The 15,483-nt window shown below is 45.4% G+C and overlaps 1 protein-coding gene across 4 annotated transcripts in view; it reads right to left on the bottom strand.

Annotated features, from left to right (window-relative positions):
* Window positions 1–213: 213 nt before the first annotated feature.
* ORMDL3 (ORMDL sphingolipid biosynthesis regulator 3) overlaps window positions 214–15,483 on the bottom strand; it is a 31,886-nt gene continuing 16,616 nt past the window's right edge. For all 4 annotated transcript variants that reach the window (XM_083708890.1, XM_083708889.1, XM_083708891.1 and 1 more), the window contains 2 exons: window positions 9,570–9,721; window positions 214–7,620 (listed from right to left, as the gene is read on the bottom strand). In XM_083708890.1, the coding sequence (XP_083565016.1) occupies window positions 7,485–7,620; window positions 9,570–9,721 (288 nt within the window). In that variant the 3' untranslated portion in view covers window positions 214–7,484. The remainder of the gene's footprint in view (window positions 7,621–9,569; window positions 9,722–15,483) is intronic.

Raw genomic sequence — 15,483 nt, 5'->3', positions numbered from 1 at the left:
AGGCAGCTTACTACATCACTATCATTAGGATGAAAAATGACTCAAAAAGGCCCTGATCTGGAAGCAGCCAAGAACCCTCAACACAATGTCAAAACACCATTGTCTTTTTCAGGCATCCTCCCCTACTCAGGGGAAGAGCAGGACGGTGCTCAATGACACATTAGAGCTTTTCTTATATTTTTGTACAGATTCGAGGAATACATACAAGATATATTACATGAATACTGATTTTTTTTAATTGGTTTGTCTTTGAATACTGTAGAAAGGACTCATAAAAATAATATTCACACTTTGTCTTAGAAAGTTCTCCAGATGAAAGTTTTCTTTTCTCACGTGTACACGACAAAACGAGAGCAAATCCAGAAAACAAAAGAAGCTTAAAAAAAATAAAACCAACACAACTGTAATTCTATGTTTGACACAAAGGTGTAAAACATTTAACGCTCACTGAAAAGAACATTCACACTTACATTCTAAAAATTATATTTCACAGATAATGGTAAATCAATACAATAGGTTAATTCACTACAATTAAAGAACAATCCACAGACATATCATAAAATGCAGTTTGTGGCAACAACTCAGCTACCATGCCCTCCTAAAGAGCTTACTACCATACCATACCTTTAAAATAGTTAATTATTGTTGTTGTTTTAAAATTAAACCCTTATGAAGTAAACAGCCTATAAAGCTAAGAGAAAAACCTAGACCTCACCAACCAATTGATGCCAAATTAGCAATTAAACCCACAAGTATTAGCTCCTGTAGTTAACACAGCACCTTGCTGTTAAGTCGTGAAAAGAGCTCATTGGTCTTTTCCCTTTTCCTTCCATTTCTAGAGTTCCAGAAATGCTACATATGCCCCTTTGGCAGGGACCCTTTAATCATTGTTACACTGTTCCCTGCATGGTCCCATATACATGACCTGTCCATATGATACTATGCTTTACCTGGTGCAAAAATCTGGGTGGGAGCAGGCCATTTGCAGCCCCACAACCCAGTTCTACTTATTTCGAGCAAAACTTTCTTGTGGCAACTTGGAAAGACGTTCCTTCCTTTCCACTGATCTTTGAGTGGACTATTGCGCAATTGTGTGTTCCATCATTACATCTGCTGCTACAGAGGTTCTCATGGTCAGGAACAGCCTTGTTGTTGTTTTAGGGATCAAATCAGGAGCACAGCCGTTCAGGCACAGATTCCCTACTCACCAAGCCACCCTAGGTGCCGGTTGGAGGAAGGAACCGCAGGCAATTTGAGTAGGGACACTAGCAACTGTGTTGACCATTAGATGATCATCTAATAACAAATCCAGTTCTGCTGCAAATCTTTCACACCTGCTACACTCCTCTCTGAGAAACGACTTCTGCCCTGATCATCTGCTCTAGGCCCAGGGAGGGGGGACCTACAGACCTCCAGGTACTGCTGAACTACAACCCCCAGTATCACCCTGACCATTGGTCAAGGGTGATGGGAGTTTGGTGCCCACCAGGACTAGGAGGTCCACCTGTTCTAGGTATCTGCTAGCACTTTGGCTCCAGACTTGGCACAAAGCACACAACTACTCAGTCTGCTCCGTGGAACCTGCATGCTATGCAAGCTGCTGGGAGAGGCGTTGTTCTCCTCCAGGCTGCTCTGTGCATTGTCCTGGGTGTGCACAGACCCCATAGAGTCCACATCAAAAGCCACAAGAAAACCTTGATTTGTTTCAGATAGGCTCCATATTTTCTTTCTATCAACATGCTACATTAAGTCCTTGAATCCCGTGTTGAGATTCCCCGTGTCTTTTTATTTACAATCTATTTATTTTGTGTGCGAGAGGGAGCGATTCTAGATCGGGAACATAATGCAGAGAAGGGGGTGCAATTCCCTGCACCATTCAATCACTGAAAACTCACTTCTTGCCTGAAGCTGCTGTTTGCAGATAATGGCAGCTGGGGGGGGGCACCTTCACAGAGGGGTAATTTTCAGGAGGATAGTAGCACATGGGAGAAGGGATAAACCTCAGCTTTTTATTGCATACACATGGTTAATGCCAAGCATGATTTTAGTATAACTTGAAGCTTTGACCACCACAGTCCCATGTTTCAGATTGTTCCTGCATTTATCACAGAACCTGACAACAGAAACCCTAGACAGTGCAGTGCATGGCCTTTCTGCTCAGTCTCTGACATGCACCAGGCTCGAGATGCATTTTATACCTTAATTACACCATCCTGGGCAAAGCAGCCTTGGTACCTACAATTATTCCAAGAGAAATGTGTTCACATGCGACATTTGTGTGGAAAATCCCATCCTCTCCACTCACCACTTCAATGATGGAGAGCATTTATTCATCCGTAAAGCCATGTAGGGTGGGGAGAGATTTGTGGCCCAGAGACAATATTGCAAATGGTGCACTGCATTCTGAGTCCCCTTCAAAATGTTTACTAGGGTGCTGGTGGAAGAGATTGGCCTTTGGGACAGTGAATTAAAGGGAACATGCTATCGCCTGCCCACCCAGCACCTCCTTTAGAAGAGCAGGAAGGGCTCAATCGCTGTTTGCTCCCAAGGCAAACTGAGGAGGAATTTGGGGCTCTTCGTAAAAGGCCCAGTGGACCTAACTGGGTTGGTTAAAACACAACTCAGAAAAGACAATTATACTTCCGCACCCCCCTGCCATCCTTAGTTAGGCTAAGGCATGTGCACTACCCTCTGCCAGGGACATTCCATTAGGGGCGCACACAGGGGAACAATTTACTGATAGAAGTGATTCCAAATTACTGTATTAAAAATGATAGGGTGGTGCATCATCTCTAATAAGTTCTGCTGCCCACAGAAACCACAACTACTAAATTTTATAGTATACAGAAACCTTCTTCTTTATGGAGAGTGCCCAGACTTAGCAAAGCAACTCTTTCTACAGTACTGAGTTACAGAAAGTGGTCAGCAAGGAAACTGCATGAACTCTCGTGTCAGCACCAAGAAGCAGCTTCATTGGGGAATATGGAAAACAAATGGGTTTCACGCCATATTAACGGGGCTTGCTCTGTTTGACAAAGCCAGGACTGAGCAAGTCCTCAGCAAATGAGCATATAGGATTGACCACAGCCCAGGCTCTCTTCACCTCCACTTGGTTTTGAAAGTTTCCACAAATATTTAATATTTGTAATGTAAAGGAACAATCTGCCAGCTGATTCTCTCATATGGTCTTGGCCTGGACAACGTAAGCTCACTTTTCTAGTAGCAATAACTATTGCCAGAAGAGTGAGCTGGCAGCTCGCATTGTAAAGGGTTTTGTTTAGATTTTCATAAAGCTAAACCCACCCCCTTTGTTTAACTGTAACAGGAAATTTTATTGACAACGGGAAACACAGCCTGGAACAGCTGGTTCCCCAACTTGGTACTCTCCAGATGTTGTTGCTCTACAACTCCCTTCATCCTAGAGCTCTGGGCCTTGTTGGCTGGGGCTGATGGACATCCTAAACATCTGGAGGACTTCAGGTTGCTAAGGCAGGCCTAGAATACATTGAGAGCACTGTGGCTGATGAACGGGCTACTCTGAACAATCCCCTCAGTACTCAGAATAATGAAAAAGAAGCGGTAGGAGCAGAAGTTTGCAGAGCAATGAATGACATGAAAATTGGCTGGTGTGTAGACATAGTGCTAATGAGCTCTTTCTATATATTTTCCTTTTTAGTAGGGTACTGATTTATACCCTTGCAAAAGAACATTCTGTTTTTCGGAAGAGTGCAACTTAGATCGGTGTTTAAGGCCTTAACCACCTATATATTTGAATAGCGCTAAAAAATACACAAGCCCTTTAAGTTATCCATATATTGAGTTACACGTATCATCAAGTAATGAGCACAACTTCTATTGCAGAAATCTACGTTGAAGCAGACTGTTTCCCTCCCCCGGTATTTTTTGCTTCTTCATCAAAGCAAGACCTGGGGTTAAAATTGTGCGTTTGCTTAAAATCGCTGCTGAATTTCAACTTTTAAGCTGGGCTCATCTGGTTCCACTGAATTACTGAAAACTGGGAAGTGGTTGTTCATCATTCCACTATTATTTTGAAATATTAGTAGCTGTTTTTCTTTTGCAGAATAAAGAATGGGAGGTAGAACGGGGAGATCTAGTGCTGGAAAAAGCTAATAATTGAACGGAACTCAAGAAGAAGAAAAATTAAAATGCCTATTCCCCCCCCCCCCCCGCTTTTCTGAGAACCCAATGCCAAGTCTGTTCCCCGGCCTCGGTATATTTTTCACATTTCGTTAAATTTGGTTTTCTTCCTTTTTCATGAATATTTTAAAAAGTACCTTGCTTTCAAGTTGCCTTAGACAGGAAGTTAAAAAATACAGGCTCTAACGGAGGTCAATAGCAGCTCAGCATCTTAGCGCTGGGATTTGGGTGAAAAGCTTACAATGTTAATCCTCTTAGCCCACTTTGCTGGCAGGTGTCTTGAGCAGGGAAGGCCACTTGCTTCTCTCAGAGAAGAATTACACCGGGAAGACCCTGCCTCCCTCTCTGTGCCTAGATGACAAGCTCTGGTCCACACCAGTCATCATCAACAGTGGTATATATTGCCTATCTGTAATTCCAAAGCTACTATCGCTTTCCTAATTCACAAACTCACGTACCTAAACTTAATTATAACTGTCAGTGCCAATCAAAACAACAAGAACATGACAAGTTGTTGGGCTAGGGCAAGGGCTAGATGACTTCAATCAGGTTGAGGAACTACAGCCTCAGGAGTAACCAGGAATAAAGTCCTGCTCTGTCAGACAACCAAAGGTAGAGAACAGGGACCTAGTCCTTCTACTTGGCCAACCGAGAAGGTCTCTGACTGACAGGAAATTGCAAGGGCTGATACTCTTCCCTTCTGTGTCTGGAGGGAGAGCTCCAAGTACACCAGGACCTGACCTTCCATTCCAAGATTACTAGTCCCAAGTGTGACACAAAGGCTGCTAAAGCATACAGGTGACAAGCCCAAAAGCAATGTTTGGCTGCAGCTGTGCCAAACACAGCTCCACTGTAATTCTTTCAATAGAGGGCGTGGGGAACATGCTCCAGGTGCCATTCGACTCCAGCTCTCATCAACCACAGCCGGCATGGCCAATGTTCATGGATTATGGGAGTTGTAGTCCCCCACCATCTGGAGGTCCTGCAGGTTCACCACCTCTGCCTCCACATTTTCAATCTCCTTTGTTTCTTGCATCATTCTCCCTGAAGCTTTGTGGACTTTAGTACACATTGCCTCCCCGGATAGCCACTTAACTGTCCTTTACATTTTTTGCTGCAAGTGTAAGGGGGCTTTTATTTTTGTCTGTTGAGCTGCCTTGAACCGCTGGTCAAGGATAGGGATAGAAACATAGAATTGTAGCGTTGGAAGGGGCCAAGAGTCAACTAGTTCAAGCCCCTGCAATGCAGGAACCTCAGCTAAAATCATCTGTTTTATTACATAGATTGTACCAAATCAGATAATGGGAAGGACATCTGAAGAGAAAGAAGGGGGCAACTCCTATCCCTTTAATGATACTGGGCTTGGTGGAAGGCTTTTAAACCTCTTTGCCCAACCCAGCACCTCTGCTTGCTACAAAGCCCAACCCAGCATCACCACTGCTAATGTGGCCACTGAAACCAGGTGGACCTTCCCTGCCATCACTTCTAGATACTGCCAAAAGCAGTTATAAAGCTGGGAAAACGGTTTATGAATTATTGGCACTGGCCTCAAATGTTTAGATGCCTCTCCAGTTTAGTGGGGTAAGGAAACATTTCAGTTGCCAAGCTAACAAGCCTGAGAAACAGATTCCAGGAAATACTCAGGCTGCCTAAATCCCATCATAAAACTCATATCCTAGCGAGCAATGTGTGCATTTCCTGGGGCAGGGTGGATAAGGGGAGGGAAATTGTTTTGTTTTTTTTAAACAAAGGACACAACATTGACAAGAAGAACCAAACTCACATACCTATGATCCTGATGACCAAAACTTAACACACGTTTTTCTTGATGTCCGCATGATTGAATTGCAGCCTGCACCTTAAAAGGCTGTTGGCGATTACATGACATAATGTATTATAGCTCTCAGAGTCTGTTTCTCTCCCCCACCCCTCCATCCAACAGAAGCATCAGAAAGAAATAAACCCACTTACTAATCCATTAGCAGAAGAAAACCCTCCTCCTTGCTGTACCGGGGTTTAGGAAGCAGACCAACCAGCAGTCAGACGTATACCAAAATATCTGCATTCTAGGTGACAGAGAGCAATACAGGGTTTTTTATTCTGACACAGTGGGGCACTAAAGCAAAAGCCCATTAAACCACATGGGTGGAGGCCGCCCAGGAAGCATGTCAGTTAGACATCACAGAGGGCAGCAACAAGATAGCTCTCTCTGAACCCCAGTGCTGGCATGAATCAGCGAATGAATTGACGACGAGTGGTACCTAACCAACCCTAATCAACTTATGCTGGATTTCCAACCGAGAGAGACTGGCAACGGTGCCTGGGTCCTTTGGCCTCATCTTGTGTCTTCTCCCCCGCCGTCATTGTACAATGTCAAAATAAACCACCAATGCTGCAAGAGACTGGTCTTTCAGCCATTGGCTCTCCCATCCAGAAGAAGACGCCGCAGTGAGGCAGCTGCGACTGTCGAAATGTGGCAACCACTGCAAGGCAAGTATCAAAACATTTCTTTCCTCTTCCTTTTCGTCCCTGGGTTGTGTTTTCAACCTGCCATGTGGAGTTCCCCACTCCCTCAACCTCAGAGAGGGAAAAGCTTTGAGATATATAGGCAAAGGCTTTTCAAAGAAGACTCTGAAGAGCATTGCTTTTGTAACTGGGGGGAGAAACCTGGTTCATGCCCCTGCAAGAAAGAATGAGAATCTGTCCCAACTGCCTACCAAATAATTAAAATGTATTTATAAATGATCAGCTAAGGTTTCCAAACTCACAAAGAAATCTATACCTAGTGTGCATCTCAAAATTTCTGATATAGCCCTTTCGATGAGCAAGTCACAAATCCCCCCCCAAAGGGGACAACTTTATATTAAAGTGCATTTGCTATCATCCTAAACATCGCCTTGCAATAGGCTCCTACCTTTCTATACCTGTCCAAGCCTTCTGGGCTGGATGTCTTCCATCACCCAGAGAGCAAGCTATGAGTACCTTTCAAATCTCAGTGTTGTCTGCAGCTATTTTCAGATTCTTGAAAAATAAAATAATAACAACAATAATAATAATAAATACGTTTTAAGCTCCCCCCCAGCCCTTGTCTCTCTTCCAAGCTAAACTCTACCCAGGATTCAAGTATCGTTTGAGCCGTCTGTGTTCTCTGTCGGATCTTGGAATCCTGCGCAACATGTGCTCATTTTAAAAAGAAATTAAATTTTTAAAAAGGAGCCATTGTGTGGAAGTGTATCCTGAAGACGCAGCCGGAACGAAGGAAACAGGATTCTCACGTTGCTGGCCTCTCACAGCTCACCAGAAGGGAATATAAAAGACACCCGGGCTCAGTACTTGTTAATCCCAAAGATGCGTACGCCATGCAGTTGGGGTAGCTTGGGGATCAAGACGCTCATCAAGGAGATGGTGTTGATGATGAAGTGTATCCGGTCGTATTTAGTGTAGAAGCTAGTAAGGAAATAACTGCGGAGGAAAGAAAAGGAGGAGAGAATTGAATCGCGTATGCCCCAATTCCCTCAACTAGCCCACGCTGAAGGTTGAAACATAGAATGCCCTCCCTAGGGAGGCTTGCTCGATGCCCGTATCATACACACACACACACAACATTTTAATATCATGTATATAATCTCACTCACTCTCTGGATATATATTTTTTATTAAATTTCTGTTTTACCTTTTAGAATATTCACTTAAACAACCTTAACATATCAATGACTTCCCTTCCTCTCTTTCCATGGTTCATTTTGTTAAGTTGTGGGTGAACATATCAGATGACACAGTGATTCTTCAAACAGCTCTTGTTTATTCACAGGCCAGAACAGAACTGAACTGAAGGGTTCAGCCAACCTGCTTATATAGAGCTCCACTAGAACGCAACAGTAACCACTTTCTGTAACTATCCAATCACTGAACGTCACTTTCAATCCCTTATTTGCATATGTGGACCTGAGTGAAAACTATCTACAGTATCCCCCTGCTGGCCCAGGGTGAGAACTTCAATACATAATACATTTTGCACAGCATAAACACCTGCACATTTTATATAAACTAAACCATTCTGTATTCCATTATTACATCCATCAAAACTTATTTGCACTGTTGAATTTATCTTAATTATGCTGCCCACGTTTTCATATGTACACAATTCCCCCCTCCCATTTATTCAATAAACATTTTCCAGTCTTCTTTAAACATTATGTTCTTCTTGTTCTCTTATTCTATATGTTAGGTCCGCAAGCTGCGCATAGTCCATCAGTTTAAGTTGCCAGTCAGGACTTTGCTCATTTTCCATTTTTTGGGCTAAAGAAACAGGAGCTGCAGTAGTGACAAGCATAAATAACCTTTTCCAACACCTGGGAATTTCTGTCAGACTTATCCCCAACTTCAAGGACTCAGGTTTTTTTTGGAAAAGTACTTTTAAACATTTTTTTCAGTTCATTATGAATTATTTCCCAATACTCTTTTACAGGTCCACCATATATGATAGAAAGTACCCTCAGTCTCATTACATCTGCAACACTCACCTGATTCAGTCTTATACATCTTATATATATTCTTTGGATGCCAGGTGAAAAGCTTTTCATTTTTCCAGGAATCTTTCTTTAACGTTGCAAATCGTATTGCTCACTACCCAGAGAATGTTAAGGTACTGTCGTTTTTGGACTACAACTCCCATCATCCCTAAGCTAGCAAGACCAGCGGGGTCAAGGATGATGGGAATTGTAGTTGGGGGGAACCAGCCGGAGACCCAAGTTTGGGAAACACGGCTTTAAGGGCACAAGGGGAGGAAGGAGTTCTGTGGGTCTGAAAAGTATTTCTTCGCACAGTGTGGAGTTAATTTATGGAACTGGCCTGCTATGAGTTGTGGGGGTGGCCATTAGGGCATAGACAGCCTTAAAAAGAGGGTGAGGCAAGTACATGGAGGATATGGCTACTAGTCAACTTGGCTTCATACCATCCTCAGGACCACAGAAGAAGAAGAGGAGGAGTTTGGATTTGATATCCCGCCTTTCACTCCCTTTAAGGAGTCTCAAAGCGGCTAACATTCTCCTTTCCCTTCCTCCCCCACAACAAACACTCTGTGAGGTGAGTGGGGCTGAGAGACTTCAGAGAAGTGTGACTGGCCCAAGGTCACCCAGCAGCTGCATGTGGAGGAGCGGAGACACGAACCCGGTTCCCCAGATTATGAGACTACCGCTCTTAACCACTACACCACGCTGGCTTTCTAGGCATCATGACTCCGAATACTCATTGACTGAGAACAGCAACATTTCTTGTTTGAGGGGTTCCCGCAGGCATCAGACTAGCCGTTGTGGGAACGGGATGTTGGGCTTGGCACGCCTCTGGCCTGACCCAGAAGCGATTTGCACCTAGCCTTATAAGTACAGTCCCAAGCCCCCTTTTACACTCACAGTATAATTGGCGTGATGGTCAGGAACTTGCGGGAAGCGGTGAACTGCACCCCGTAATCCATCTGCTCCCAGTGAGTCAGCAGCCGGGCTTTGCCCTGGTCAGGGGTCTCGAAAGGCGTTCCTTTCACAGTGTGTAAGAAAATGTACATGCTCTGTAAGAAAACGCAAAGACACACGTGTGTTTTTAGGGCTACATGGCGGTGGGGAACAATATTCCGTCCCTATTCTGGGCTACTTCGCTAATCTCTTCCACTCTCTTGTTTCGAATCATGATTTACCCGGTTGAAAAGGCAGCAACGTCCTTGCGAAAGATGTGCCGCGTTGAAGGAAAGGTTCCTGCACAACCAATGAAGAACCACTTTTCAATGAGAAGCAAGGGTAGCCTAGCAGGAAAGAGGGCAAACATGCAGATACAGTGCTAATTTAGGATAATTATTATTCTACTACAAGCCCTCAATCTAAGGTGCTTGGCTGAAGTCCACTCGGAGCAGTGCCGCAAAGAGGACTATTGACCGACCTTTAAAAACGTGGCAGAGGAAAGAAGCTGCAGTATTTGGAGCCTTAAAATGCTTCGGCTAACCTGATCCAAGGAAGAAAGGAGAAAAAAGCAGGAGGAAGCATTGAGCAGTGAACTAGCATGGAACACGTCATTTATACATTTGTGCTGGCAGGGGGAGCTGTTGCCACTTCTGCTGCCTACAAAGCAGTGCTCAGAAATTCAGATGCTGTAATGCACATAAAAATATAACTGGGGCCTCAAGAGGCAGCCCCCTCCCTGCTCTTTTTTGGAGGCAAAGTGTCACATACATAATTTTTCAAAGGGCCGGCGCTCTACGCAAAGCAGATTTCCTACACAGATCTACTTCTAGGTCACGAATTGTGCCACACCGGTTATTGGCATCTGCGTGGCCAATGGTACCCAGGGCAGAGAGAGGGTGCCAATTCAGATTTCACACCGCACCAACAAAATGCCTTGAGCCAGCCCTGTGTGCAGATTCCTAACCTGCCCTAGGTTATTGCAGCGGGCAGCGGCAACTAAGAAGCACATGTTATTGTCACAGGTGTGTAGGAGGCAGCTTGACATTTGTAATACACATAGGGGGGCTGCTCCTGGACCGGGAGAGCCTGGCCACAGTAGTTCATGCACTGGTTGCTTCAAGGTTAGATTACTGTAATGCGCTGTGTGTGGGGCTTCCTTTGCCCTTGACCCAGAAGCTGCATTTAGTGCAGAATGCCTTTTCAGCACCTAACACCTGTGCTCAGGACTCTGCCCTGGTTGTCAATCTGCCTCCGGGCAGAGTTCAAGGTGTTACTATTAGTATATAAAGCTCTTAACAACTTGGGACCTATGACGTCATCTGACCCCATATGTTAGGGTTGCCATATTTCAAAAAGTGAAAGTCTGGACATAAAAGCTGTTGAGCATTTTTGTGGGCAAAGTTGTTGAGCTTTGAAGTTTTGGGGCTTTTTTTTTTTAAAAAAGGAAATTTGCCAACAAATTACCACCACTGACTCGGGTTGCCATTTTTACCAATTTTCGGAAATTCCATATGGAAGCTATTTCCGACGGACGAATCCCAGATATGTCTGGGGAATTCCAGACGTATAGCAGCTAGGGTACCATATGTGCCCACTTGACCACTTCAGTCAACAGAATTGGCACTTCTATAAAATGCCACATAATACCCGCAACCGCATCTGTAAGAACTCGTTTAGTTTGGCACTCCCTGCCTATTGATACCAAGGCAGGAGCTTTCACTGTATTTCTTTCCGCACCTGCCAAAGACATTATTGTTTAGTTTAGACATGCCTTCCCAAATGTTGGGACGCGGGTGGCACTGTGGGTTAAACCACAGAGCCTAGAACTTGCTGATTAGAAGGTTGGCAGTTCGAATCCCCGCAATGGGGTGAGCGCCTGTTGCTCAGTCCCTGCTCCTGCCAACCTAGCAGTTCGAAAGCACCTCAAAGTGCAAGTAGATAAATAGGTACTGCTCCGGCGGGAAGGTAAACGGTGTTTCTGTGCGCTGCTCTGGTTCACCAGAAGCGTCTTAGTCATGCTGGCCACATGACTCAGAAGCTGTACGCCAGCTCCCTCGGCCAGTAAAGCGAAATGAGCGCTGCAATCCCAGAGTGGTCTTCAGCTGTTTTGGGACTACCAGCTCCCATCATCCCTTGCTAGCAGGAGCAGTGGTTGGGGATGATGGGAAATTGTAGTCCAAAAACAGCTAAAGACCAAAGTTTGGGAAATGCTGTTTTAAATTACGGTTGTAAATTTTTAAGTGATGATTTTATTGGTTTACCTGCTTTGTAGACCGCTTTGAGTCCTCCCCCCCCCCCCAATCAAGCGATATACAGTGGTACCTCGGGTTAAGAACTTAATTTGTTCTGGAGGTCTATTCTTAACCTGAAACCGTTCTTAACCTGAGGTACCACTTTAGCTAATGGGGCCTCCCGCCGCTGCTGCTGCATCACCACTGCATGATTTCTGTTCTCATCCTGAGGTAAAGTTCTTAACCCGAGGTAATATTTCTGGATTAGCGGCGTCTGTAACCTGAAGCGTATGTAACCCGAGGTACCACTGTACAAAATTTTATGAAATAATAAATGTGTGGTGTGGGAAATTTAACACAGCTGTATGTCAGGGCTCCACGTTTCGACTCTACCAATCGAAATGCAGTCCACCAGTCATGGATCGTGGCCTGCCAGGTGTTTGGCAACTCCACCCCACTTGCGCCAGATGTGGTTGCGCCCCCGACAAAAGAAAGCCATTTCTTCACACGGAGTGTAGGTGGACTACGGAACTCACTCCCACATGTTGTAGCGATGACTACCAACTTGGACGGGTTTAAAAGAGGATTACACAAAGGCCATCAACAGCTACTAGCCATCGCGGCTACTACGTTCTACCGCCAATGTCAGAAGTGGCCTGCCTCTGCATACCACCCGCGGGGGGACTCACGAATGGGCAGAGGGCTGTTGGCTTGCTTGTGGGCTTCCCATAGACATCTGGTTGGCCACCATGAGAACAGGATGGTGGACTAGGTGGGCCTTTGGCCTGACCCAGCGGGGCTCTTGTGCTTTGAAAAAATGCACAAGCGTGCATCGTTATTCAGTGTGCCTCCATTACCCCTGAACACCTTTGCAAAGGTTTCCAAGCACAATTCAAAGTGTTGGTGCTGACCTTTAAAGCCCTAAACGGCCTCGGCCAAGTATACCTGAAGGAGCGTCTCCACCCCCATCGTTCAGCCCGGACACTGAGGTCCAGCGCAGAGGGCCTTCCGGCGGTTCCCTCACTGCAAGAAGTAAAGCTACAGGGAACTGGGCAGATGGCCTTCTTAGAAGTGGCGCCCGCCCTGTGGAATGCCCACCCACCAAATGTCAAAGAAATAAACAACCATCTAATGTTTAGAAGACATCTGAAGGCGGCCCTGTTCAGGGAAGTTTTTAATGACTGAGGTTTTAATGTATTTTAAAATGGGTGGGGTATAAATAATAAATTATTATTATTATTATCATCCGCCCTGCACAAAAAGTGTGGCTCGCCCCACATTTCCAATTAATGCAGTAGGTGCTGGAAAGCTTTTGTTAAAGTGGTATTAAGCAAATTAGGGGTGGCTGTAGCTTTTTGCAATTAAGTTGAATGGAGTAAATGGGTGTGATAATAAGCACTGGGTGTGAGAAATCCATATGTCCGTATTAAACAGGAGGAGGATGAACTGCCCAAATAACAATCCTTTAGCTGCAGACGCCCCAATTTCACCAAGCTTCGAGTTTCACGGAACAGGATACTGCAGCACTCTAGAAACCCTTGCACTTTGGAATTTTAATCAGGCGGCCGTACAGTGTTCGCTTCCTACATAGCGGGGGTGGGGAAGCCTTGAAAGAGAACAAAAGCACCAGATAAAATCTGTGAGCGGGCGACTCCCAGTTGCAAATCATCTTAAGCTCATCCTATCATGAAGCAATGATAACAAAGCATGGCGATAACTGGTGCCAAGGTGCCCGGATTCCTTTGTGTTAATTCTTTCCAGCTCTTACCCTCTTTGATTTCAGTTCTTCCCACGTGAAATCATTGGGTGGATCCAAATTATAAGGTGGTGGTGGCACTTAAGTCCCACTGAAACCAATGGGTGACTAGAGTCACAACAAAGTTGCTCAATTGATGTCAGCGGGTACTGAGGTCAATTCACTCATTCTGGTGTCCGGCTGAATGTCAGCTAGGGTCTCTCTCGCTGTTCCACAGTAGGTGGCCAGGAGAGAAAGAGAGACCCCGTGTGTGTGTGTGTGTGTGTGTGTGTGTGTGTGCATCAGCCTAAAATCCAGTCAAGATTATCCCGTCTTGTTGCCTCCTCTAACACAATTGCATCTTTCTCTCTCTTTTTGCCACATTTTTTCTTAGATGCCCCTTACATCAGGGGTAATGAAGGGCTGCATTCTGTCATGGGGGGTGTCTTCCAAGGGCCACATAACAGGGGTGGGTGAGGCCAAACTCTTGCCTACATCCAGGCATGCAAGCAGACACATTTTGGTCCAGTATAAATCACGAGACAAGGGCGCAGAGCCAGCCGAGTGAGGGGTGTGGCCTGGGAAGGGACGTGAGGGCCAGGCAGAGATGTCTTGAGGGCCAAATCCAGCCCCCCAGGCCTGGGTTTCCTCACTCCCTGGACTTAGATGAATGCATGTGCTTTGGAATACAACCAATCTGTGGAAACCAAACACAGCAAGTGCATCTCTCTACACTGACGCCGTTATAAAAAACTCTTCTAACAATCCTGAGCTAGACACCCTACAGGGCCAGCGACACGTTAAATATATCAGAAGGGAAGGAAGCCAAACAGCACATAGCTGTCACTCTCAGTTGTTTTTACTGCTAAAGTGAAGAAATAATTGCATGTGGAGCAGATGGGGTGACCCGCCGGGAGAGCTGCTCCCCACCCCCACCGCCCCTGGCTCGATGCAAAATGATGCACCACTCTGAGCACAGGGCATAAGCCAGCAGGCTGCCATGTCTGCGCTGAGATAGCGTCTGGATATTAGGCTAAGCAGATTAAGGTTAACTGAGGGGTGGGGGTGGGGTGGGGAGATGCCCAGAAATATGGACCAATGTTAAGGACGAGGGAGAATGAGCCCTTGCTAAGGCACACCATAGTCATCAAAATTGTATTATGATTATTTCAAATTGTACTTTCACACCTGCTCCTTGTGCAGCCTGTTTTGTGAGCTTTAGTCCCCCATCTGCAGTATACAGTGGTACCTCGGGTTAAGAACTTAATTCGTTCTGGAGGTCCGTTCTTAACCTGAAACTGTTCTTAACCTGAGGTGCCACTTTAGCTAATGGGGCCTCCCGCTGCTGCTGCGCCACCGCCATGCGTTTTCTGTTCTCATCCTGAAGCAAAGTTCTTAACCCGAGGTACTATTCCTGGGTTAGCGGAGTCTGTAACCTGAAGCGTCCGTAACCTGAAGCGTCTGTAACCCGAGGTACCATTGTACTATAGCACTGTTGCTGGGAACTGCAGTTTGTTTTCAGGTTGCTGAAACCCCCTATGATCAATCCCTCCTTCCCAGGGAACTCTGGAAAGCCTAGCTCTGTTGAGGCTCTCCTGTTGTTAACTATCGGCATCCTTAACAAACTACATTTCCCAGGATTCCTTAGGGGGAAGCCATGACCTTTCAAACTGGTGTGACTTTCAAACTGGGATGTTCTTTTTGTTTTCTGAATGGGTTTAGGGAGGATTTTTCTCCACTTAACAGTCTCAGGTTTGCACAAAACAAAAGCAGGAGGTGGGGTAGAAGCATGTATGAGGTTTTTCAGATGGCTTACTAATCCTTAATAAACCCTGTGCTCCACCCCCCCCCCACTCCCTTCCTGCTGCAAGCTTTAGTGGTCCAGTTAATTTAAACCATAGTTTCCCAT

Source organism: Podarcis gaigeae (assembly GCF_964106915.1).
Source record: "Podarcis gaigeae genome assembly, chromosome: 13".
Classification (NCBI taxonomy): Eukaryota; Metazoa; Chordata; class Lepidosauria; order Squamata; family Lacertidae; genus Podarcis; species Podarcis gaigeae.
The sequence above is the reverse complement of the archived record's forward strand: the minus strand, read 5'-3'. Positions and strand labels throughout refer to the sequence as shown.